This window comes from Macaca thibetana, chromosome 12 (genome assembly GCF_024542745.1).
Source record: "Macaca thibetana thibetana isolate TM-01 chromosome 12, ASM2454274v1, whole genome shotgun sequence".
In the NCBI taxonomy this organism is placed as follows: domain Eukaryota; kingdom Metazoa; phylum Chordata; class Mammalia; order Primates; family Cercopithecidae; genus Macaca; species Macaca thibetana.
Genome location: NC_065589.1, coordinates 32,911,826 through 32,937,952, shown reverse-complemented (window position 1 = coordinate 32,937,952; position 26,127 = coordinate 32,911,826). Strand labels below are relative to the sequence as shown.

Below are 26,127 nucleotides of genomic sequence, written 5' to 3'. Positions count from 1 at the left end.
ACTTGTATTCAAGAAATATACAATCTACTTGGAGATGTATCAAGTAAAACAAAATGATGGCCATGACCATCAGTGAGTGCTGTGTCATGCTAATAGATCAGATGTTAAAGCCCAGGATTTCAGTACAAGAGAGATCACTCCCTGCTGCAGTTTCCACTGGAGTTTTACTTGTGTTAACATTTCTCATGAGAAACATGGAAAAGGACTGAGCTCAGAAACCAATAAATCATTAAAACAAGGTCAATTGAGGTTTGGTTTCCTGTATTTGTGGAGACAAATCTAATAAGATTTGCTTAATGTTAATTTCCTGTTTCTACATACAATACCATGCATACTTCGTCGTGTCCATTCCAAGGGAATTTGGGTTACTGTCCTCTTAACTTCACAGCTGCCTGTCTAACTGCTTACTCGGTATCTCTAGCTTAATGTTTAACAGAGATCTCAAACTTAACATGTCTAAAACTAGGCTTCTGAAATCCCCAAACCTGCTCCTACTTCATCTTACCTATCTTTCTTAATTGCAAAGCCAAAAATCCTTGACATCTTTTTCTCTCACACTCCACATCCAGACAATTAGCAATTTCTGTAAGTTGTATCTTCAAAATGCATTGAGAATCTACCACTTATCATTTTGCCCTCTATTAGTACCCCTGTCTAATCATCTTTCACCTAGATGATAACAATAGCTTCCAAAATAGTCTCTTCTTTCACTGTTGCCCTTTCTCAAACTATTTTCAACAGCCTGAGTGAACCTATTAAAATATACATCCAATCATGTCACTCTGCTACTTGAAACCTTCCAGTGGCTTCCCATCTTAATAATTGCTAAAGTCCTTATCAAGACCTATCAGGCAGTATATTATCTGGCACTCAATGACTTCTCTCATTTTTTTTCTACTTTTCTCACATTCACTTGACTCTAGGCACACATTCTCTTGGCTATTTCTGAACACACTAGGCACATTTAGGGCCTTTGTGTTTGCTGATCCTCTTTCATGGAATACTTTTCCTGGAGATAGCCACATGACAGCTCCTTCATTTCATTCAGAACTTTACTCAAATGTCACTTTCTCAATAAGGCTTCACCTGATTCTCTGGTCTAAAATGACAACACTTTGTCTGAAACAGCCCTTCACTTCCTCTCTACACTATGAACAGAGATTTTTGTATGCCTTGTTCACTGTTGCATTTAAAACCTAGAATAGTACCGGGTATATGGTAGGTGTTCTATAAATATTTACAGAATATATGCAGAATGAATTTAACCAAATGCTTTATGTGCTTTTCTAATACTTCCACAGGGAATTCTAGAGACTTTCCCATTGTGGGAACTGTGTGGCTCTGTTGCCAAGTGGTGTCAGAATCCCAGTCTAGCCTTTAGGTTTCTTTTTACTAGGTACAGAGTTGCTTTTATTTTTCTATTTTTCCAGTTGCTTCTGAGTTCTTTTCCTTCAATCTCAATGGTTTCCAACCCCAGCTATGTGTGAGAGTCATCGGGGGATATTAGAAAATCTCACAGGATTCTAATTTAATGGGTCTGGGTAGGAGAGGTAAGTGATAACTAGGCCTCTTAGGTTTAAAAGCTCCCCTGGTGATTATAATATGCAAGCTGGGGTTGCAAATCACTGCTGTAAATGAGTTCCTGGATCTCAGCTGTATTCGTTAATCTGGGATCACATTCTCTACTTCTATCTTTACATTGTTTTGAGAGACTGAGGTGTTTAAGATATAATCTCAGAATGTCACATATTTGTACTTATACAATATGATAGCAGAGGATATGCTCTTGAAAGATACTTTGAATCACAGATAAATTGAGTGAGTATGGGTTATAAAGTCAGCCCTATTCAGCAAGTATTTATTGAGTATCTGTTGTGTACCCAGTTCCTAATGCTATGATAAACATTGTGATGATGCTCGAGGCTGAGAGGGAAGGAGAATGCTTGATTTATCCTTGCCCTCAAGAAATTAAAGGTTATTAAGAAGACAACATTACAAAATAATACACTATGAAGGGTCAAATTATATGTGCCTGATTCCCTAAAATGTAAGAAAAGAGATGGACTGGATAATAGAATGTCAAAATAGCCAGTATCTGAGTATTTTGCCTTATAAGGGAGAAGTAAGGACAGTTAAATAATTAAGAGGAATGATAATAATAACCAAAGTGAAGAGATCTGCCAAGACTCCTGAAATAAACAAGTTTCAACCACTGCAAACAAAAAACAATAGTTTGTGTATTCAATGCTTTGCCCAAAGCTATGTTTTGATTGGTCATTAGTTTTGGATAAAGCAGACAACTGGGATTTTCATAGTAATTGCAGTGATAACTTTTGGTCATTGGTTTACTCTAGAAACATTCATCTGACTGATGAGAGAAGGTTTGGCAGATAAATCCACTCTGAAAATAACCTTATGAATGATATTAATCCTTGCATTGATTGGTCCCTTTAAGCAGTTGTTACATGTCAGTTATTGGACATAGATCTTCTCTTCCCCCCTAGGAATCTGACCTCACCTTCCGTCTGGCCAGTGGGCTTGTCATATGGCAGCCCATGTGGGAACACAGACAGCCCGAAGTCTCTGGCTTCACCGCACTGGTGAAGCCCATCAGGAACATCATTACAGGTTTGTAACTTGGACACTCAGCGGGACAGTTTTAGCGGATTCCCTCACACGTAGTAGTTAGAGTGATGGGATAATTTGCCTCTAAGAAGTCAAAAAGAAGCAAATATCTCCATGGAGTTATTTAAGTGTCCTGATATAGGGCTTATTCACATGAGGAAAAACTACTCTGAATCAAGTGCACGAACTTTGGGCAATTCATTTAGACTTCCTGTGCCTCAGCTTCCTCATCTGGAAACTGAGAATGTAAATATCATATTAATACTACTTCCAAGATCGTTACGAAATGGAGCTAATATATGTAAAACTGCCTAGAAGAATGTCTGGCACATAGTAAGTGGCAGCTGCGTTTATTATTATTATCATTGTTATGTTATCATCATCATCATGGTAAATAGAATAGAGGCTCCTGAACAAAAATCATCTTAGTGTTGTATTGCTATCTAAGCATTTCTCTTCAGGAATTGTCTAATGACATAGTCCCATTGTTCAATTGTAGAAAGAACACAACATGATAGATTGAAAAGTGCATGGCAGGCTCACACTATCTCTAAATCTCCAAATCTATCTCTTACTATGTATATAACCTAACTTTCCTAAGCATTTCCATGTATGTAAAATTGAGGTGATAATGCCACCTTATAGGGCTTTTTAGTAAGAAGTAAATGAGAGTGCATTAAGTGTCTGCTTTATAGTAAGTGCTTAATAAATTGTAGTCTTCTATTCCCAAATCTATTTTTAGCATTAATAATAAAATTTAAAAAGAAATAAATTATGTGGAAAATCTACAGAAGCATATATATACATACGTATATATTTTTAAAATACACCACACACACACACACATATATAATTTGCTTAATTCATAAGGGTTTTGTGCAGATAATAAACAACCTTTTTATTAATATATAAGCTATAATTTAACACATATATAAAAACTACTAAGAAACCATGTCCCTCCATGGAAGTACTTGGGCTTTTTACCTCACCCTCCTTTGGTTTCTGGATGATATTCACAGTGGGTTTCTTTTCCCTCTGCCTGATGCCTGTGGACTTGAAGCAGTACCCAGCATCTGAGGGGAAATTAGACTCAGCTTAGACAGCATGGCCAGAAGAAAAAGCAATGGCACATGGTGACCTTGATAAATCACCTTCCTTCTCAGCACCAGTTTACTCACAATTTGAATGAGACATTGCCGTCTTAGTTTCCCGCTGTTCCTAGTCCTCAGGTAAAGATGTAACTGATTTGAATTTTACCTCCAGGACAGCTTAATGTAATAGTTAAAGTACAGACTCTAAAGTCAGTCTGGGCTATAACCTTCATGCAAGGGTCAAGTGACCTTGGGCAAGTTTAACTCACTGTATCTTAGTTTCTTCCCCTGTAAAATTGGCATAATAATATGGTAGTATTATTGAGTTATTTTAAGGGTTAAACGAGTTATAGTTTTGTTCCACATAACAGCATTTTGGTCAATGACAGTGTGTATGACAGTGGTCCCATAAAATCATAATGGAGGTGAAAAACTCCTGTCACCTAGTAGTTTCATAGCCATGGTAACACAGTGCAAGGCATTACTCATGTATTTGTGGTGATGCTGGTTTAAACAAACCTACTGCACTGCCTGTTTTATAAAAGTATAGCCTATACAATTATATGCAGCACATAATACTTTATAATAATAACTGACAACTATATAACTGGTTTATGTATTTACTATACCATACTTTTAATTGTTATTTTAGAGTATATTTCTTCTACTCCTACTATCCATTTTTATGATTTTAAAAAAAGTTAACTATAAAACAATCTTAGGCAGGTCTTTTAGGAGATGTTCCAGAAGAAGGCATTGTTATCATAAAAGATGACAATTCCATGTGTGTTATTGCCCCTGAAGACCTTCCTTTGGGAAAGACCTGAAGGTGGAAGAGAGTGATACAGATGATCTTGATACCGGGTAGGCCTAGGCTAATGTGTGTGTTTGTGTCTTGTTCTTAACCAAAAATGAGAATGCCTGGCACATAGTGAGTAAGCAGTAGCTGCACTTGTTTTAAAACAAAAAAGTTGGCCAGGCGCAGTGGCTCACGCCTGTAATCCCAGCACTTTGGGAGGCTGAGGTGGGTGGATCACCTGAGGTCAGGAGTTCGAGACCAGCCTGACCCACACGGAAAAACCCCATCTGTACTAAAAATACAAAATTAGCCGGGCTTGGTGGTGCCTGCCTATAATCCCAGCTACTTGAGAAGGCTGAGGCAGGAGAATCTCTTGAACTTGGGAGGTGGAGGTTGCGGTGAGCCGAGATCACGCCATTGCACTCCAGCCTGGGCAACAAGAGCAAAACTCCATCTCAAAAAAAAAATTCTTTTTAAAGTAAAATAAATATATGAGTATAAAATAAGTGTATAAAAACCATAAAATATACTTTTATACTTTTTAATACATACTATACATACTACATACTAGTATATGTAGCAATATATACTATAAAATATATTAAAAGTATAAAAGATAGACGGGCAGATCACGAGGTCAGGAGATCGAGACCATCCTGGCTAACACGGTGAAACCCCGTCTCCACTAAAAAAAATACAAAAAACTAGCCGGGCGAGGTGGCAGGCGCCTGTAGTCCCAGCTACTCGGGAGGCTGAGGCAGGAGAATGGCGTAAACCCGGGAGGCGGAGCTTGCAGTGAGCTGAGATCCGGCCACTGCACTCCAGCCTGGGCGACAGAGCGAGACTCCATCTCAAAAAAAAAAAAAAAAGTATAAAAGATAAAAAATATATAAATAAAAGTAAAATAAAAATACAAATTTATAAATATATGACTATATTAAAAAACGTATAGAATAGTTAGAAAGAAATTAAATATTTTTGTGCAGCTGTATGATGTATTTATTTTTAGCTTAGTATTATTACAGAAGAGTCAAAAAGTTTAAAAAACTAAAAAGTTTATAAAGTAAAAAAGTTATAGTAAGCTAAAGTTAATTTATTATTAAAGAATAAAAACTTTTTAAAAATAAATTTATCAAAGCCTTCATATTCACTCACTACTCACTCACTGACTCACCCAGAGCAACACCCATTCCTGCAAGCTCCATTCATGGTAAGTGCTCAGTATAGGTGTATAATTTGTTGTCTTTCATACCGTATTTTTACTGTATATTTTCTGTGTTTAGATACACAAATACTATTGTGTTATGATTGCCTACAGGATTCAACACAGTAACACACCGTACAGGTTTGCAGCCTAGAAGCGCTAGGCCATGTAATATAGCCTAGATGTGTAGGTGGCTATACCACCTAGGTTTGTGTAAGTAAACTCTATGATGTTTGCACAATGATGAAATTGCCTAACAACACATTTCTGAGAAAGTATCTTTGTCCTTAAGTGATGCGTGACTGTATATGTAAAATGCTTAGAGAACTTTGTATATATAAGGTGCTGAGTAGGTGTTACCTATTATTGTTATTTTTAGTATTGCCAACTTTTTAGCACCTTAACTTACTGAGTCAGACTGAAGAGATGAATATCTACATCGATAACCCAAAAAAATGCTAATATTTTTGAATTGGTTATTTGAATTTCTCTTACAATATGCATTAATGTCTTCTTTTAAAGTAATAATGTTCTATTAAAATAGCTTTTCTATTTGAAAATGAAATGCACTTATGAAATAGAAAGAACTTATAACCTTATAAAATGATGGAACTTCTTCCATCTTTTCAGCTAAGAGAAGTTCTCCTATCAACAGTCAAAGCCGGACCTGTGAATCACCAAATCAAGATGCAAGACACTTAGAGGTTAGTTTATTATAATTATAAGAAGAAGGGAGGCAGTAAGTCCTTGGACATAGTGTAGTGTGAAGGTAAAGACATGAGTTCTAGAATCATACTACCAGGCTCAAAGCCACTCCTGCTTTCTGAATGTGCAACTTTTAACGGTCTCAGGTTTTTTTATCAGTCGTGTATGAAAATTAATTTTCTGTATCTCCTCAAAGCGTGGAGGTGCGGAAACAAGACAATATACGACTAGTATTTTATCTCAGTGCTTAGTGTGTAATGAGTTGTGCTTTATATCAGTGGCTTACATGTAACACTCAATAAGTGTTAGTTATCATTACATCCCAGATTAAATAACATATCACCTTGTTCTCAATTATTGAATCCCCTAATGTTTGTTAAGTAACTCTAATGTAGGTAGAATAATGCTGCCGGAGGTCAGGAAGAGGGAGTTGGAAGGAGTTATAAGATAGTCCTACCCCTTAAGGAATCTTAAAGTTTAATGAGGGGTCAAGACTAACCCACATAAAACAGAAGGTGCAAAATATGATATAAGATGCAGAATATAATTCAGTGCAAATTTGTCATGTTTGATCAAGAAAAGAAAGAAATGAAGGCCAGAGTAATTGAAAGCTACATAGAAATCGATACTACCATTAACTTATGGCATTAAATGAACTGCTTTGACTTTCAATTCAACATGTGCAAAGTGAAACTTGCTGCCTTCCATCAAAATTGGATCCTCTTTCCAACTGTTACTGCTGCCAGGAAGATTATCACTCTTTTTACCCTTCAACCTAGAAATTTTGGAGTCCTATTACATCTACCATTTACTGAGCAATTACTAAGTACAGACACTGTGATTTATATGCTGTAAGATGTATATATTTTTCACATTTAACATATTTGAAATTGAGTATGCTTAACAATCTTTGGCCTTTTATAATCTCCCTACTGGTAGCTGTCTTGATATGGTTGTAATTCTTGTGCAGCATGAATTTGGTCATTTCCAGCATCTAAATTTGCATCATCAGGGTCAGTGAATTATAAGCATATGTCAGAGGGAATAGTGGAGAAGTATTTTAAGAGATAACACTCTTGATACAGAGGAGGTTATTCTTTGGAAAAACTCAAATATTAACAATTCGGGGTTGAAAATTTTAAATGTGAAGTAGTTTTAGGAATACCTACACCAATTTATTTCACTTATACTTTCCTCTTACATATACACAGGATGGAAATATAATAAAAAAGCTGTGCCTATAAATAAATGTAAAATAGCTCTTTCAACAAGTATAAAATTAAAAATCCCCAATGATAGAAATAAAATGTCCTAGTTTAATTAACAGGGTATTTTTTTCTTAACGTTACATAAAATAATAGTGTGTCTTCTAAATGATGACATCTTAGATACAATGAAATACATACATCTCATATTATGTTATACTTAATCCTCTTGATTTGATTTCCTGCTAAGTCATATTGTCTTCTTTTCTTTATGTTGCTCAGATGTTTTCTTTATTCTTTATGCCCACTGCTATCCTCTAAATCCAGGCCCTCATAACTAAATTGCAGTTGAACCTACCTAATTGAATTTTCTACTTCTAGACTGTTCTTCTTTGCATAAATACCACTAATAATTCCTGACTAATTTCCTAATATATCATTTATTTATTAACTCACCATTCCACGTAAGGCATTTTATGCAAGTGCCATCCTTTTATCATGTCCCTTTCTCCTTAGGAACCTATAGTGGATCCTATTGACTGTCGCTGCAAGACCAAATTCCTCTCCCTGTTTTTTTGTGCCTCCCACCACTTGGCACCACCTTTGCTAAGTGACCCTGTTTCTGATTATCCCTTCAGTCAGTTATCTATTATCTCTTAACTTACAGTGCCTGCTCATTTTAGCCTCCAAATCCTTGCTCAGATTGTTTCCTCTAACTAGAATCTTCTCTTTCTTTCATCTAAATTTTATCCTTTTAAGGACCAATTAAGATCTCAATTTCCCCTAAACTCTTGTCCAATTAGTCTAAGCCTGCACTGTCCAATATGATAGCCTCTAGGCCTGTGTGGCTATTGAACACTTGAAATACAGCTAGTCTGAATTGAGAGTGTAGAATGTACATCAGATTTTGAAAATGTAATATAAAATAGAATGTAGACTTGGCGCAGTGGCTCATACCTGTAATTCCAGCACTTTAGGAGGCTTAGGCAGGTGGATAGCTTGAGCCCAGGAGTTTGAGACCAGCCTGGGCAATATGGCAAAACTGTGTCTCTACTAAAAATAGAAAAATTAGCGGGGCATAGTGGCACATGCCTGTAGTCCCAGCTACTTGGGAAACTAAGTGGAGAGGATCACCCAAACCTGGGACATGGAGGTTGCAATGAGTCATGATCACACCACTGCACTATGAATTGGGTAAGCGAGACCCTGTCTTAAAAAAAAAATAAAAAGTAAACATCTTAATAATTTTTGTATTGATTCTATGTTGAAATGATAATTAGGGGTCAAAAAGAATATATTATTAAAAACAATTTCACCTGTTCATTTTCACTGTTTTTAATGTGGTCTCTACAAAATTTAAAATCAGATATGTGGCTGTTTGTGGCTTGCATTATATTTCTATTGGACATGTTTCTCTGACCTATACTTACCTGTCTTGAGACATAACTGTAAGCTCATGAGCTTAAGGGTCAGATTCATCTAATTTTTTAAATCTCTCAAATCACCTAACATGAGGCACAGATAGTATGCTTATGCTAAAGAATTTTATGGTCAAGTTCAGAAGACTTAATTCATGGAATTTCTAGCTGTATTTGTCTCTCTTTCCATCATGATTGAATAATGCCTTATTTTGGTGTGTAAAAATTAGAATTGTAAGGGCTAACCTTCCAGATAGACTGTTGAGGGTCTTTATACTTTAGTAAAGAATTTCACCTATAATATCTATGGAAAAATATCTCACATTACCTGGGCAGAATTACATTTATCAGCTAAATGTAATTAAAATAAGCTACCTGGTAACAGAACTGCTGAATTGTACTTATAAATCAGAATAAAGGTCATTGTGTCTGATTAGGAAAGTGTATTGCATCTCTCCACTGATGAATGAAGAAAAAAGTTAACCTTGTACTTCTGTTCTCATGTTCTGGCTTCAATTTGATTAGCTCCTAGTAACCTAGTGCTTCTATTTTAGCCTTATGCTTCCATTCAGTTCACCTCAGTATGATGAATTCTTGATGTGTAACTCTCCTGTAGATACTGGGTACGGAAATGAAAAAGAAAATAATTAAGAACAAAATGAAACAAAATATATGAAATTACTTTGCCTGATGCTTGAAATGACACGGGTGATCCCTAGAAGTCTGTTTCTATTCTCTCTGAGATGAAATCAAAATCCCTTGGCCCATAATATCATAATTAACTATGGTGAAAAAAAAAACCCATATATGGAACCATGTTGTGGTATGGTAGCTAATTCTAGAGGATATAGCTACAGGGAAAACAAAAAACAAACAAAGAAAAAACAAAACCTAATCTGCTATCTCTACCTCCAAAAGGGACTCCAGGTGGTTTGTGAAACATTCCAGTCAGATTCCATCTCACCCAAGGCCACCATTTCAGGCTGCCACCGAGGAAACTCCTTTGATGGAAGTCTGTCCTCCCAAACTTCCCAGGAAAGAGGCCCATCACATTCCAGGTACCTGATTGCAATGGTAGGGACAAAATGTGTCACTGGTCACCAAAAATCAAATATGCATTTTAACTACTTTTATAGCCTCTGTTCCTCACAATATGTGTTTGCATAATATGTGTATACATATTCTTGGTCAAGGCATAATTAATAATTGTAGAAATATGCTATGAATGGCTTTCTTTTAAACAAACTAGGGCAAAAGTGGAAAGAAGCTTCTAATTAATGAGATGTCTGAATTAGATATTAGTTAAAATGTTTAAGTGCAGAACTCAAATGATTTTATCAGAAGATTATGTTGCAGAGATGTTAAAGGATCTGTTTTAATATATAAGGATATTTTATACCGCTAGATCCTTGTATTAAAATTAATGCTTCTAAATTACATAGGAATTTAAAAGTCTATTCTTTGTAAATATTCTAACCCTGCCCCTGTTATTTGGTGTACGTAGTGAATTTGCTTACAAACACCTTCCCCAGAAACAAGAAATAGTCTATTTATTCTTATTCCCTGTTGAAATTACAGACACCTGGAGTCATGAGGTTTGACACTCTACCTATGGGGCAAGAGCTCCTGAGACCATTTGTATATCCCTATTTTCAAATAAAATTAGAGCCTAGTAACGTATAGTATTTTAAAAAGGAACATTTTTAAGACTAGTTTTATTGAGATGTAACTTATATACTGTAAAATTAACCTATTTTAAGTTTACAGTTTGATATGGTTTGGCTGTGCCCCACTAAATCTCAACTTGAATTGTATCTCCCAGAATTCCCATGTGTTGTGGGAGGGACCCAGGGGGAGGTAATTGAATCATGGGGGCCGGTCTTTGCCATGCTATTCTCATGATAGTGAGTAAGTCTCACGAGATCTGATGGGTTTATCAGAGGTTTCTGCTTTTGCCTCTTCTTCATTTTTCTTTTGCCACCACCATGTAAGAAGTGCCTTTCACCTCCCACCATGATTCTGAGGCCTTTCCAGCCATGTGGAATGGTAACTCCAATTAAACCTATTTATGTTCCCAGTTTCGGGTATTTATCAGCAGCATTAAAACGAACTAATATAGTAAATTAGTACCAGTAGAGTGGGGCATTGCTGAAAAGATACCCAAAAGTGTGGAAGCAACTTTGGAAGTGGGTAACAGGCAGAGATTGGAACAATTTGAAGAGCTCAGAAGAAGACACGGAAATGTGGGAAAGTTTGGAACTTCCTAGAGACTTGTTGAATGGCTTTTCCCAAAATGCTGATAGCGACATAGACAATAAAACCAGGCTGAGTGGTCTCAGATGGAGATGAGGAACTTGTAGGGCACTGGAGCAACAGTGACTCTTGTTATGTTTTAGCAAAGAGATTGGTGGCATTTTGCCCCTGCCCTAAAGATTTGTGGAACTTTGAACTTGAGAGAGATGATTTAGGTTATCTGGCAGAAGAAATTTCTAAGCAGCAAAGCATTCAAGAGGTGACTTGGGTACTGTTAAAGGCATTCAGTTTTAAAAGGGAAACAGAGCATAAAAGTTCAGAAAATGTGCAACCTGACTATGCAACAGAAAAGAAAAACCCATTTTATAGGGAGAAATTCAAGCCAACTGCAGAAATTTGCATAAGTAAGGAGCAAGGAGCCTAATGTTAATACCCAAGACCATGGGGAAAATGTCTCCAAGTCATGTCAGAGACCTTCACAGCAGCCCCTCCCATCACAGGCCCAGAGACCCAGGAGGAAAAAGCAGTTTCGTGGGCTGGGCCCAGGGTCCTCGTGCTGTGTGCAGCCAAAGGACTTGGTGCCGTGGGTCCCAACTGCTACAGGTTTGGCTGAAAGGGGCCAATGTACAGCTCAAGATGTGACTTCAGAGGGTGGAAGCCCCAAGTCTTGGCAGCTTCCATGTGATGTTGAGCCTGCAGGTGCACAGAAGTCAAGAATTGAGGTTTGGGAACCTCCATCTAGATTTCAGAAGATATACAGAAATGCCTGGATTCCCAGGCAAAAGTTTGCTGCAGGTCCAGGGCCCTCATGGAGAACCTCTGGTAGGGCAGTGCAGAAGGGAAATGTGGGGTTAGAGGCCCCACACAGTCCCTAATGGAGTGCTGCCAGGTGGAGCTGTGAGAAGAGGGCCACCGTCCTCCAGACCCTAGAATGGTAGATCGACTGACAGCTTGGATCATGCACCTGGAATAGCTGCAGACACTCAACACCAGCCTGTGAAAGCAGCCGGGAGGGAGACTGTACTCTGCAAAGCCACAAGGGTGTAGCTGCCCAAGACCATGGGAACCCACCTCTTGCATCAGCATAACCTGGATGTGAGGCCTGGAGTTAAAGGAGATCATTTTGGAGCTTTGAAATTTGGCGGTCCCGCTGGACTTTGGACTTGCATGCCCCCTGTAGACCCTTTGTTTTGGCCAATTTCTCCCATTTGAAATGGCTGTATTTACCCAATACCTGTACCCCCATTGTATTGAGGAAATAACTAACTTGCTTTTGATTTTATAGGCTCATAAGCGGAAGGGACTTGCCTTGTTTCAGATGAGACTTTGGACTGTGGGCCTTTGGGTTAATGCTGAAATTAGTTAAGACTCTGGGGGACTATTGGGAAGGCATGGTTGTTTTTGAAATGTGAGGACATGATACTTGGAGGGACCAGGAGTGGAATCATATGGTTTGGCTGTGTCCCCACTAAATCTCAACTTGAATTGTATCTCACAGAATTCCCATGTATTGTGGGAGAGACCCATGGGGAGATAATCGAATCATGGGGGCCGGTTTTTCCTGTGCTATTCTCGTAAGTCTCAGTGAATAAGTCTCACGAGATCTGATGGTTTTATCAGTGGTTTCCGCTTTTGCTGCTTCTTCATTTTTCTCTTGCTGCCACCACGTAAGAAGTGCCTCTCACATCCTGCCATGATTCTGAGGCCTCCCCAGCCATGTAGAACTGTAAGTCCAATTAAACCTCTTTGTATTCCCAGTTTCAGGTATTTCTTTATCAACAGCATGAAAACGAACTAATACACAGTTTAATGACTTTTAGTAAATTTACAGAATTGTGCAACTACCACTGCAATCCAATTTAAGAATACTTTCATCACCCAAAAAAGTCCCTTGTGCCCATCCCTTGTGTCACTCCCATTCCCATTCCCACACCCAGCCCCAGGTAACCACTAATACACTTTTTATTTCTATTGGATTGCATTTCTAGACATTTCATATAAATGGATTCATACAGTCTGTGGCCTTTTGAATCTGGCTTCTTTCACTTAGCATAACGTTTTTGAGATTTACCCACATTATAGCATGTATTAGTAATTCATTCCTTTCTATTGTTAAATAATATTCTTTTTTTTGCTTTATTTCTTCTTAAAAAAAACAAACAAACAAAAAACCAGACACATGTGCAGAACATGCAGGTTTGTTACATAGCTATATGAGTGCCATGATGGTTTGCTGCACCTATTGACCTGTCCCCAAAGTTCCCTCACCTCATCCCCAATCCCACAACAGGCCCCGGTGTGTATTGTTCCTCCTCTGTGTCCATGTGTTCTCAGTGTTCAACTCCCACTTATGAATGAGAACATGTGGTGTTTGGTTTTCTGTTCCTGTGTTAGTTTGCTGAGGATGATGGCTTCCAGCTTCATCCATGTCCCTGCAAAGCACATGATCTCTTTCCTTTTTATGGCTGCATAGTATTCCATGGTATATATGTACCACATTTTCTTTATCCAGTCTGTCATTGATGGGCATTTGGGTTGGTTCCATGTCTTTGCTATTGTAAATAGTGCTGCAATAAACATATGTGTGCATGTGTCTTTATCTTCCTCTGGGTATATACCCAGTAATGGGATTGCTTGGTCAAATGGTGTTTCTGGTTCTAGATCTTTGAGGAATCACCATGCTATCTTCCACAATGGTCAAACTAATTTACATTCCTACCAACAGTGTAAAAGCATTCCTATTTCTCCACAGCCTCACCAGCATCTATAGTTTCCTGACTTTTTGATAATCGCCTTTCTGACTGGCATGAGATGGTATCTCATTGTTTTGATTTGTATTTCTCTGATGATCAGTGATGTTGAGCTTTTTTTCATATGATTGTCAGCTGTGTAAATGTCTTCTTTTGAGAAATGTCTGTTCATATCCTTTGCCCACTTTTTGATGGACTTGTTTGTTTTTTTTCTTGTAAATATGTAACTTCCTTGTAAATTCTGGATATTAGACTTTTGTTAGATGGGTAGATTGGAAAAATTTTCTCCCATTCTGTAGGCTACCTGTTCACTCTGATGATAGTTTCTTTTGCTATGCAGAAGCCCTTTAGTTTAATTAGATCCCATTTGTCAATATTGGCTTTTGTTGCAATTGCTTTTGGCATTTTAGTCATGAATTATTTGCCCATACGTGTGTCCCAAATGGTACTGCCTAGGTTTTCTTCTAGGGTTTTTATGGTTTTAGGTTTTATATTTAAGTCTTTAATCGATCTTGAGTTAATTTTTGTATAAGGTACAAGAAAGGAGTCCAGTTGCAGTTGTCTACATTTGGCTAGCCAGTTTTGCCAGCACTATTTACTGAATAGGAGATCCTTTCCCCATAGCTTGTTTTTGTAAGGTTTGTCGAAGATCAGGTGGTTGTAGATGTGTGATGTTATTTCTGAGGTCTCTCTTCTGCTCCATTGCTCTATATGTCTGTTTTGTACCATGCTGTTTTGGTTACTGTAGCCTTATAGTATAGTTTGAAGTCAGATAGTGTGAGGCCTCCAGCTTTGTTGTTTTTGCACAAGATTGTCTTGGCTATACGGGTCTCCTTTGATGCTTCTTTGATACCATATAAAATTTGAAATAAATTTTAAATTTAATTTATTGTAAACTCATTATTTTATTTTAAAAAAATAAATTAAGGGTTTTTTTTTTTCTAATTCTGTGAAGAATGTCAATGGTAGTTTGATGGGAATAGCATTGAATCTATAAATTACTTTGGGTAGTATGGTCATTTTCATGATTTTGATTCTTCCTATTCAGGAGGATGGAATGTTTTTCCACTTGTTTGTGTCCTCTCTTATTTCCCTGAGCAGTGGTTTGTAGTTCTCCTTGAAAAGGTCCTTCACATCCCTTGTTAGCTGTATTTCTAGGTATTTTATTATCTTTGTAGCAATTGTGAATGGGAGTTCATTCATGATTTGACTCTGTGCTTGCCTATTGTTGGTGTAAAAGAATGCTTGTGATTTTTGCACATTGATTTTGTAAACTGAGACTTTGCTGAAGTTGCTTATCAGTTCAAGAAGTTTTTGGGCTGAGATGATGGGGTTTTCTACATAACAATCATGTTGTCTGTAAACTTGAGACAACTTGACTTCCTCTCTTCCTATTTTAATACCCTTTATTTCTTTCTCTTTCCTTATTGCCCTGGCTATAACTTCCAATACTATGTTGAATAGGAGTGGTGAGAGAGGGCATCTTTGTCTTGTACTGGTTTTCAAAGAGAATGCTTCCAGCTTTTCCCCATTCAATAGGATATTGGCTATGGGTTTGTCGTAAACAGCTCTTATTATTTTGACATGTATTCCATTAATACCTAGGTATTGAGAAATTTTAACATGAAGGGACGTTGGGTTTTATCAAAGGTCTTTTCTGTGGCTATTCAGATAATCACGTGCTTTTTGTCTTTAGTTCTGTTTATGTGATGAATTATGTTTATTGATTTGCATATGTTAAACCAACCTTGCTTTCCAGGGTTGAAGCCAACTTGGTTATGGTGGATACCTTTTTTGATGTGCTGCTGGATTTGGTTTGCCAGTATTTTATTGAGGATTTTTGCATCAATGTTCATCAGGGATATTGGCCTGACATTTTTTGTTGTTGTTGTGTCTCTTCCTGGTATTGGTATCAGGATGATGCTGGTTTCATAAAATGAGTTAGGGAGGAATCCCTCCTTTTTAATTGTTTGGAATAGTTTCAGAAAGAATGGTACCAGCTCTTTGTATTTCTGGCAGAATTCAGCTGTGAATCCATCTGGTCCTGGGCTTTTTTTGATTGGTAGGCTATTAATTACTGCCTCAATTTCAGAGCTTTTTATTGGCCTATTCAGGGATTCAGCTTCTTCCTCGCTTAGTCTTGGTAGGGTATATGCATCCAGGAATTTATCCCTTTCTTCTATATTTTCTAATTTATTTGCATAGATGTGTTTATAGTATTCTCTGATGGTAGTTTGCATTTCTGTGGGGTCATTGGTGATATCCCCTTTATCATTTTTTACTGTGTCTATTTGATTCTTATCTCTCTTCTTCTTTATTAGTCTAGCTAGTGGTCTATTTGTTTTGTTAATTAAAAAAACAAACAAACAAACAAACAAACAAAAAAAACCTCCTGGATTTGTCGATTTTTTTGGAGAGTTTTTCATGTCCCTATCTCCTTCAATTCTTCCCTGATCTTAGTTATTTCTCGTCTTCTGCTAGCTTTTGGATTAGTTTGTTCTTGCCTTTCTAGCTCTTTTAATTGTGATGTTAGCATGTCGATTTGAGATCTTTTTAGCTTTCTGCAGTGGATATTTAGTGCTGTAAATTTCCCTCTTAACACTGCTTTAGCTGTGTCCCAGAGATTCTGGTACGTTGTCTCTTTGTTCTCATTGGTTTCAAATAACTTCTTGATTTCTGCCTTAATTTCATTATTTACCCAGGAGTCATTCAGGAGCAATTTTCAATGTTCAGTTTTCATGAAATCATGTGGTTGTGAGTGAGTTTCTTAATCCCAATTCCTAATTTGATTACACTGTGGTCTGTGAGACTGTTTGTTATGGTTTCAGTTCTATTGTATTTGCTGAGGAGTGTTTTACTTCCAATTATGTAGTTGATTTTAGAATGAGTGCCATGTGGCACTGAGAAGAATGTATATTCTGTTGATTTGGGGTAGAGAGTTCTGTAGACGTCTACTAGGTCCACTAGATTTAGAGTTTAGTTCAAGCCCTGAATATCCTTGTTAATTTTCTGTCTCATTGATCTGTCTAATACCGACATTGGGGTGTTAAAGTCTCCCACTATTATTGTTTGGAAGTCTAAGTCCCTTTGTAAGTCTCTAAGAAATTGTTTTATGAATCTGGGTGCTCCTGTATTGGGTGCATATGTATTTAAAATAGCTCTTCCTGTTGAATTGTTCCTTTCACCATTAGTAATGCCCTTCTTGGGCTTTGTTGACCTTTGTTCGTTTAAAGTCTGTTTTGTCAGAGATTAGGATTGCAACCTCTGCTTTTTTTTTTTTTTTTTTTTTTTGACAGAATCTTCCTCTGTTGTCCAGGCTGGAGTGCGGTGGCATAATCTCGGCTCACTGCATCTCTGACTCTTGGATTCAAGCAAATTCTCCTGCCTCAGCCTCCCAAGTAGCTGTGATTACAGGTGCCCCCCACCATGCCTGACTAATTTTTGTATTTTTAGTAGAGACAGGGTTTCACCATGTTGGCCAGGCTGGTCTTGAACTCCAGACCTCATCATCTGCCCACCTTGGCCTCCCAAAATGCTGGGATTACAGGTGTGATCCACCATGCCTGGCCAACCCCTGCTTTATTTTTTTATTTTTATTTATTTAATTATTTTTGCTTTCCATTTGCTTAGTAAATTTTCCTCCATCCCTGTATTTTGAACCTATGTGTGTCTTTGCATGTGGGATGGGTCTTTTGAATACAACACAGAGGTGGGTCTTGACTTCTTATCCAAATTTGCCAGTCTGTGTCTTTTAATTGGGGCATATAGCCCATTTACATTTAAGGTTCGTGTTGTTATGTGTGAATTTGATCTTGTGATCATGATGGTACTTGTTTATTTTGCACATTAGTTGATGCAGTTTCTTTGTAGTGTCATTGGTCTTTATATTTTGGTGTGTTTTTTCAGTGGCTGGTACCGGTTTTTCCTTTCCATATTTAGTGCTTCTCTCAGGAGCTCTTGCATGTCAGGCCTGGTGGTAACTAAATCCCTCAGCATTTGCTTGTCTGGAAAATATTTTATTTCTTCTTTGCTTATGATGCTTAGTTTGGCTGGATATGAAATTTGGGGTTGAAAATTCTTTTAAGAATGTCGAGTATTTGCCTCTGATCTCTTCTGTCTTGTAGGGTTTCTGCTGAGACGTCCGCTGTTAGTCTGATGGGCTTCCCTTTGTAGGTGAACTGGCCTTTCTCTCTGGCTGCTCTTAACAGTTTTTCCTTCATTTTGACCTTGGGGTATCTGATAATGTATCTTGGAGTTGATCTTCTCATGGAAGATCTTAATGGTGTTCTCTGTATTTCCTGAATTTGCATGTTGGCCTGTCTTGCTAGGTTGGGGAAGTTCTCCTGGATAATATCCTGAAGTGTGTTTTCCAGCTTGTTTCCATTCTCCCCACCTCCTTCTGGTACTCCAATCAATCATTAAGTTCAATCTTTTTATGAAGTTTCGTATTTCTTGGAGGCTTTGTTCATTCCTTTTCATTCTTTTTCCTCTATTCTTGTCTGCATGTCTTATTTCAGTAAGGTAGTCTTCAAACTCTGATATCATTTCTTCCACTTTGTCGATTCGGCCGTTGATACTTGTGTGTGCTTCATGAGGTTCTCATTTTGTGTTTTTCAGTTCCATCAGGTTGTTTATGTTCCTCTCTAAAGTGGTTATTCTAGTTAGCAATTCCTCCAACCTTTTATCAAGGTTCTTTGCTTCTTTGCATTGCATTAGAACATGCTCCTTTAGCTCAGTGTAGTTTTTTATTACCCATCTTCCGAAGCCTACTTCTGTCAATTCAACCATTTGATCCTCCATCCAGTTCTGTGCCCTTGATGGAGAGATGTTGTGATCATTTGGAGGAGAAGAGGCACTCTGGCCTTTTGAGTTTTCAGCATTTTTTGGTTGATTCTTTCTCATCTTCGTGAGTTTGTCTAGTTTCCGTCTTTGAGGCTGCTGACCCTTGGATGGGGTTTTTGTTGGGGCCTTTTGGTTGTTGTTCTTGTTGATGCTGTTGTTGCTTTCTGCTTGTTTTTCTTCTTCAAGAGTCCGGTCTGGTCCCTCTTCTGTAGGGCTGCTGCAGTTTGCTGGGGGTTCACTTCAGGCTCTGTTCATCTGATTTGCTCCCGTGCCTGGAAATGTCATTCAAGGAGCCTAGAGAGCAGCAAAGATGGGTGCCTGTTTCTTCTTCTGGTACCTCTGACCTCGAGGGGTACCAACATGATGCCAATAGGATCGTTCCTGTACAGGATGTCTGAAAATCCTCTTGGAGGGTCTCACCCAGTTGGGTGGCACACAGGGCAGGACCTCTTTAACAAAGGACTTTGTCCCTTGGTGGAGAGGGTGTGTTTCACTGGGGAGAAGCTCACTCGTCTGGACTTCCCAGATTCCTCAGAACTACCAGGAGGAGAGGCTAAATCTGCTGGTCCACAGAGACTGTGGCCACCACTCCCCCTGGAGGGGCATTTCTGCCTAGGGAGATCTGAATTCTGTCCCTGAGCCTCTGTCTAGAATTATTGGAGATGCTGCAGGGAACCCCCACCCAATGAGGATGGATGGGTCAGGTTTAGGCCTGAAGAGGCACTCTTGGCTGCAGACTGCCACAGCCAGTGTGTTAGGCTGTGGGGACAAGTCTTGGGACCAAGCCGTCCAGCCACCCTGGCTCCAGCAAGGAAAAAGCACAGCCTGGAGCTACAGAAATGGGTGCCTCCCTTTCCCTGTTCAGGCAGCTTAGTGTGTTAGGCATTTGCCAGTCCAAGTGCTGGCTGCTGCCCCTTCCGCAAGGAACTCAAATGGCTTAGACAGCAGGCTGCCACAGCCGTCTGGTTGCCCCTCTCCCTGGGAGTTCCGTAGGCTTAAGCAGATTCCAGCTGAGAGGCTGTAAGTATCTGAGTGTTCCGGGGTTAGGACGCTCAGGCCCCAGTGGCATGGGTTCGTGAATGGAATCTTCAGATCCGTGAGTTACACAGTTACACGGAAAAAGCACTGTCGCCCTGGCTGGTAGCAAGTTCACTCACCGCCTCCCTTGGCTGCGGGGAGGGAGTTCTGGGACTTCCCCATGTGACTCTCAGGTGGGCTGCTGCACCACACTGTTCTTCCTTCTCTCCATGAGTGATGCCAGCCTTCTAGTCAATTTTGATGAGAGAGCCTGGATACCTTGGTTTCCAGTGAAGGATTCACACGCTTATGTTTTTTTTTCAGCGGGAGCCTCCGAGCACCACGGCTTTTAGCCAGTCATCTTGGCCCATGTTGTCTTTAAATAATATTCTATTTTATGGATCTATCTTATTTTTTATCCACTCATCTGTCAATAGATATTTGGGTTATATCCACTTTTTATCTGTTATGAATGATGCTGCTAAAAGTGAGCACTTACGAATTTTTCCGTGGACATAGGTGTTCAATTCCGTCGGTAGATACCTACGAGTAGAATTGGTGGGGTGCATGGCACATTCAAGTTTAATTTTTTAAGAAGTTACCAACCTGTTTTCCAAAATGGCTGTACCATTTTACATTCTCTCTAGCGATATATGAAGGTGTGTTCCTTTATATCCTCAAAAACACTTGTTATTGTCTCTTTCTTATTATAGCCATTCTAGTGATTATGAAGTGGGATCCAATTGTGGTTTTAATTTACTTTTCCCTAATGAGTAATGATAAATATATTTTCATGTGATTATTAGCTATTTGAATATCTTCTTTGATGAAATGTCTGTTGAAATATTTTGCCCCTTTTTAACTGAGTTGTCTTATTATTAAATTTTTGAGAATGTTTTGTATATTCTGGATACCAGTCCTTTATCCAAAAAAAAAAAAAAAAGGGTTCACAGATATTTCCTCCTAGTATCTGGCTTACCTTTTCATTTGATAATTTTTAAATGATCTACCTCCAACTGGCACTAGAATCAGGCTACATGGGTGCATTGTTTTTGAAAGATTTCTTAGAATTGTTGAAAGCACAGTCATATTAACACGATTTTAAACCAAATTACTACTATCTTATGCTTTAAAAAATAATAGGTAAATAATGTATATGTCTTTGTGTCTTTCTTTGGACCTTAAAAGCAAGTGGCCCAGTTGAATAATCTTCTGCTGGCAGAGAATATGAAACTTTGATACCAATTTTGGTTGTATAAACAGGGTTGTTCGTATTTATCCACTGATTCACTGTCCCAGGTCAATAGTGATAAGCATTTAAAATTATACATGAAATCTTAAAAAGTGTTGAACTCATAGAAGTAGAGTAGAATGGTAGTTATCAGAAGCTGGGAGGAGGGATGGGTGGGGAAAGGGAGATGTTGATCAAAGGGTATAAAATTTCAGTTAGATGAGAAGAAGGAGCTTTAGTGATCTGGTGCACAGAGTGGTGACTATAATAAACAATAAAGCATTGTGTATTTCAAAGTTACTGAAAGAGCAGGTTTTAAATATTTTTACCACAAAATCGTATGTGAGATGATGATGAATCTGTAACTTAGTTTGAGTTAATCATGCCACAATGTAAACATATATTAAAACATCACAATGTACTTCATAAATATGTAATATTATCCATCAACTTAAAACAAAAATTTGAAAGTCAAAAATATTAAAAGTAATATGGAAGGGACTCTGTGAGGATAGCCAATCCAGTCTCCTATAACTTAGCTGATGTGCTAACAACTTTAAGCAATGATCAATTTAGTGCTCCCTTATGAAACTTGTTTTATTTTTAGGTAGCTCTATTTAGTGGAATGTTCTTGTAGGTGATCAAAATTTGCTTTTCTGTAGTTTCTATGATTCTTGCATTTGTTTTTACTGCTGTGTAACAAATTACAACAAGCTTAGTAAATGAAACAGCACACATTTATTATCTTTCAATTGTAGGGAAAAACCCAGGCCCAACTTAGTTGGGTTCTCTGCTTCAAGGTCTTACCAAGCTGAAATCTAGGTGTTGGCGTGGACTGCAGTTGCCTCACAGGCTTAACTGGGGAAATATCCACTTACAGTTTCTCTCAGGTTGTTGACAGAATTCATTTCCTTGCAGTTCTAGGACTAAGATCCTTATTTTCTTGTTGGATATTGGCTGGTGACTGGTCTTAGTTTCTGAAGCCTGCCCACGGTTATTTTCCATGTGGCCCTCTTCATAAGCTAACTCAAAATATGGCAGCTGATTTGTTGAAAACCAGCGAAGGAGAGAAATCCTCTTTAATTCCAGTCTGCTAATACAGTGTTTATAATGTGACATAACCACAGGAGTGATGTCTCATTAACTTTGTCATATAAGTAACCTAATTATGGGAGTAACATCCCTTTGCCTTTTCCATATTTTATTGGTCATAAATAAGTCACAGGTCCTGCCTACACTCAAGAGAAGATGATAAAGGGTGTGAACACCATCAGATGGGAATCAAGGGTGTCTCTCCTAAAATCTGGCTACACAGTGCTTTTGAAGATGTACAAACTCTTCCCATATTAGCCTTCCACTGATTCAAAAGTAAGCATTATGACCACCACCACCTCCACAAGGGTTTCATTTTATTTGATGATAACAAAGTTATCAGTGACATAATTAAATCAGATTTGGGGAAAGGTAGTTACTTAGGACACGGACTAAGAGAATAACAATAAGAACTACCGTTTTGGATATCTATGTGTGCAAAATCGTGCTAAAGTCTTTACATTTATTGTATTATTTAAATATTCATATACTCATTTATTTCTATGTCAGTATATGCCACCACTATTGGCCTAGATATTCTAGTCAAAAATGTGAGGTTCACTCCACACCAAGTCCTTTACATTCTGCCTTCTTAATGTCTGTCAAATCTTTTTTCTCCAACCTCATAGTCACTGGCTTAGTTCATATCCTTATCATGTCTTACTTGGATTTCTTTTTTTCATTTAATTTTTTAGGGACAGGGTCTCACTCTGTCACTCAGGCTGGAGTGCAATGGCATGATCACAGCTCACTGTAACCTCAGACTCCTAGGCTTAAACAATCCTCCTGCCACAGCCTCCCAAGTAGATAATGTGCACCAAAGTCCTACTATTTTAAAAAACTTTTTTTTTTGTAGAAACATGGTCTTTCTATGTTGCCCAGACTGGTCTTGAACTCCTGGCCTCAAGTGATCCTCCTGCCTCAGCCTTTCACAGTGCTGGGATTACAGGTGTGAGCCGCCATAGCCAGCCTTTACTTAGATTTCTACAACTGCTTCCAAACAAGTATTTCTACATTAATCATTACTTCCTACTCATCTATTACCTATGAGATGTTACCAAAGTGATTTAAAATACCTGTGGACTAAAGAGATACAGTTATCTGCACCAAACACGCCCAATATACAATGGTAAAATAGGCATAGGATACCTGCTCTGGACATGTCTATTCAAAGAGAGAAAATGAGAGACACTGGTCTTTATTAGCTTTGAAATTAAGGTGGAAAATTGTTGGAAGGTCCTTGATTAAAACTCAGTGCTATTCTTGCCCATGGCTCTTGGCTCCACCCTCTGGGCTATTAATTCTATCCTCCAAATCAGCTTTCCTTTTTCAAAAAAGATAGCATGCGTTTACAGCTGAGTAGTTTCCTCAGCTTGCTTCCTGCCAGTAAAGTTTTGGGAGTCTAATAGCCTCTTTTTTCCTCTTGTACTGTCTCTGGAAGTGTTTTTGCTGATATAATTATTTTTAAAACTTTGTGGGTTCACTGTGAATATTTTTACAGTCCAATAGAATGGAAAAAATCCACATCTACAAATCTCTTTGAGATAATCTCGTTTCTGTTTTGTGCTTCTGTTGAACCTCTAAGAAACTTAAGGGCACTTAAGTTTCTTAAAAGTTATATATATATATATATATATGATATATATGTAAAAGAAGTGATAACTATTTGGATTTGAATCACACTCTCAACGTTTAATTTAGAGAGGCCTTTTTTTTTTTTTTTTTTTTTGAGACGGAGTCTGGCTCTGTCGCCCAGGCTGGAGTGCAGTGGTGCGGTCTCGGCTCACTGCAAGCTCTGAGAGGGCCTTTGATCTAATGGAACGGCATTCTTGGGTATGGTCTAGGATCATTCTGAAGCCTTAACAAACGACTGTACAACTCCCACCCTTGGCTTCATCTTTAGACCACGTTTTTCCAAAAGTTCTTTATATCTGATATTTTATTGGAAGCCATTTCTTAATTTTAGAATTATTTGCCATCTGGAGAAGCTGAGATTTTTCAAAATCAAGTTCCAGCTCATTAGTCTTTAACAGTTCTTCCTTTAGTTCATAACTTTTCTCCCTCAACTTACTATAAGCAGCAAGAAGAAATTAGAAGGCACCTTCAACACTTTATTTGGAAGTCTCCTTTGTTAGATCACCCAGTTGGTTAGGCACTTATTTTTTAACTTTCCACATCACAGCTAAGCAACTTTCTGTTAATATATAACAAGGATTCTCCTTCTCCAGTTCCCAGTAGTACACCCCTTACTTCTTGTTAAGAAACCATTTTCAAAATTAGGGTTTTATCTTGGTTCCAAAGTCTGTATTAGTTGTCAATTTCTATATAACAAATTATCCCAAATCCTAGCAGTTTAAAACAAAGGACATTTATTTTTTTGCATAGTTTCTGAGGATCATGAATGCTGAAACAGCTTAGCTGAGTGATTGTGGCGCAGAGTCTCTCAAGCTGTTGGCCCGGCCTGCAGGATCTGAAGGCTTGACTGGTTTGGAGGCTTTGCTTTCAAGCTCACTCAGATGGCCGTTGGCCAGAGGACATAATTCCTCACAATCTGTGTTCCATAGGGCTGCTCGTAACACAGAAGCTGGTTTCCCCAAAACAAATTATTCAAGAAAGAAAGGGAGCATCCAAAATGGACGCTTTTATAACCTAATCTTTCATAACCTCATCTTCTATAACCTAATCTTTTATAACCTAATCTCTGAAATGACATACCATCACTTCTGCTATACTCTTTGGATCACACCAACTAACTTTAGTGCAGTGTGGGAGGGGACCACACTAGAATGTGAATACCAGGAGGCAGGGATCACTGGGGGCTATGTTGGAGGCTGGCTATAATAATGATAATGTCACCATCATTTAATATATTAAAATGTTTATGGCTCTTTCTGTACATATTTTTTCACATCGATTCTTGAGCATTCCTCCTCCACTAATTGTATCTTATACAAATTCCAAAAAGTTTAACTTAATTTCAAATAAGAGTAAGTAATCTTTTACTTCAAACACTATGCCTCTGTCTGACTTTCAAACATGTCATAAAAACCAAGATCAGTGTAAAATCCTGAGGTCATAAAAGTATTCATTAGCTAATATTTCTTACATAATTTTTCTCATCCATAGTAAGCATAGAAATTTAGAAATATAGACATATAGACAGTAAATGATGTTTCTTTTCTCTGGCAAAATCAAGTGTTAATGGTTCCATTCTGATTTGCCAGTAAAAACAAAGCCAGCTATAATGTTCAAGACTACTATTTGTGAACATTTTTTTCTTATTCTCTGATATGTCTACACTCAAGCACTATATATATATATATATATATGCATTCCCTGACACATATATGTGCATAGTCACCCACAGCAACATACACTCACGTGTGTTAATTAGATATGAATCAGTGGCACTTCGGAAAAATGAGTTAGCTTTTTTCTCTCTGCCCAGCTGCAGTGGTTGGTTGCCATGGAAATGATGCACAAAGTAGAACTTTCAGAAAATACAAATGTTAATGTGTCTTTATTGGAAGAGCTCATGTATTGATCAGAAAAGAAGAGAACTTTAATAAGAAAGCAATGCAAATATCCTAGTAACAAAAGCTGTCTACTTGTATCAAATACAATTCATTATCTCTTTTGCTCTGAACTTGAATGAACTACACATCTGTCTTCTCTGCACTCTGCAATAAGTAAACAGGTAGCTAGTTTTTAAATTAATGTTAGATTTCATCTTTAATTACTATATGCAGAGAGTTAATTTATGCTTCAGTAAATACTGCATAGAGTCAAGACTGACAGTTCTTTGCTTCCATAGATTGGTATTTCCCAAGTGCTTATCTGCCTTCAATACTTTCTGCTATCAGATCTCAACCCTAATTAACAATAACTTGACTTT

The 26,127-nt window shown here is 37.9% G+C and overlaps 1 protein-coding gene across 16 annotated transcripts in view; it reads left to right on the top strand.

Annotated features, from left to right (window-relative positions):
* Positions 1–26,127, top strand: part of UNC80 (unc-80 homolog, NALCN channel complex subunit) — a 230,144-nt gene that overhangs the window by 12,563 nt on the left and 191,454 nt on the right. For all 16 annotated transcript variants that reach the window (XR_007718221.1, XM_050751390.1, XM_050751388.1 and 13 more), the window contains exons 5-7: positions 2,505–2,628; positions 6,350–6,423; positions 9,966–10,105. Coding sequence is in view for 15 of the 16 variants with exons in the window: in XM_050751390.1 (XP_050607347.1) it covers positions 2,505–2,628; positions 6,350–6,423; positions 9,966–10,105 (338 nt within the window). In the remaining variant the exon portion in view is untranslated. The remainder of the gene's footprint in view (positions 1–2,504; positions 2,629–6,349; positions 6,424–9,965; positions 10,106–26,127) is intronic.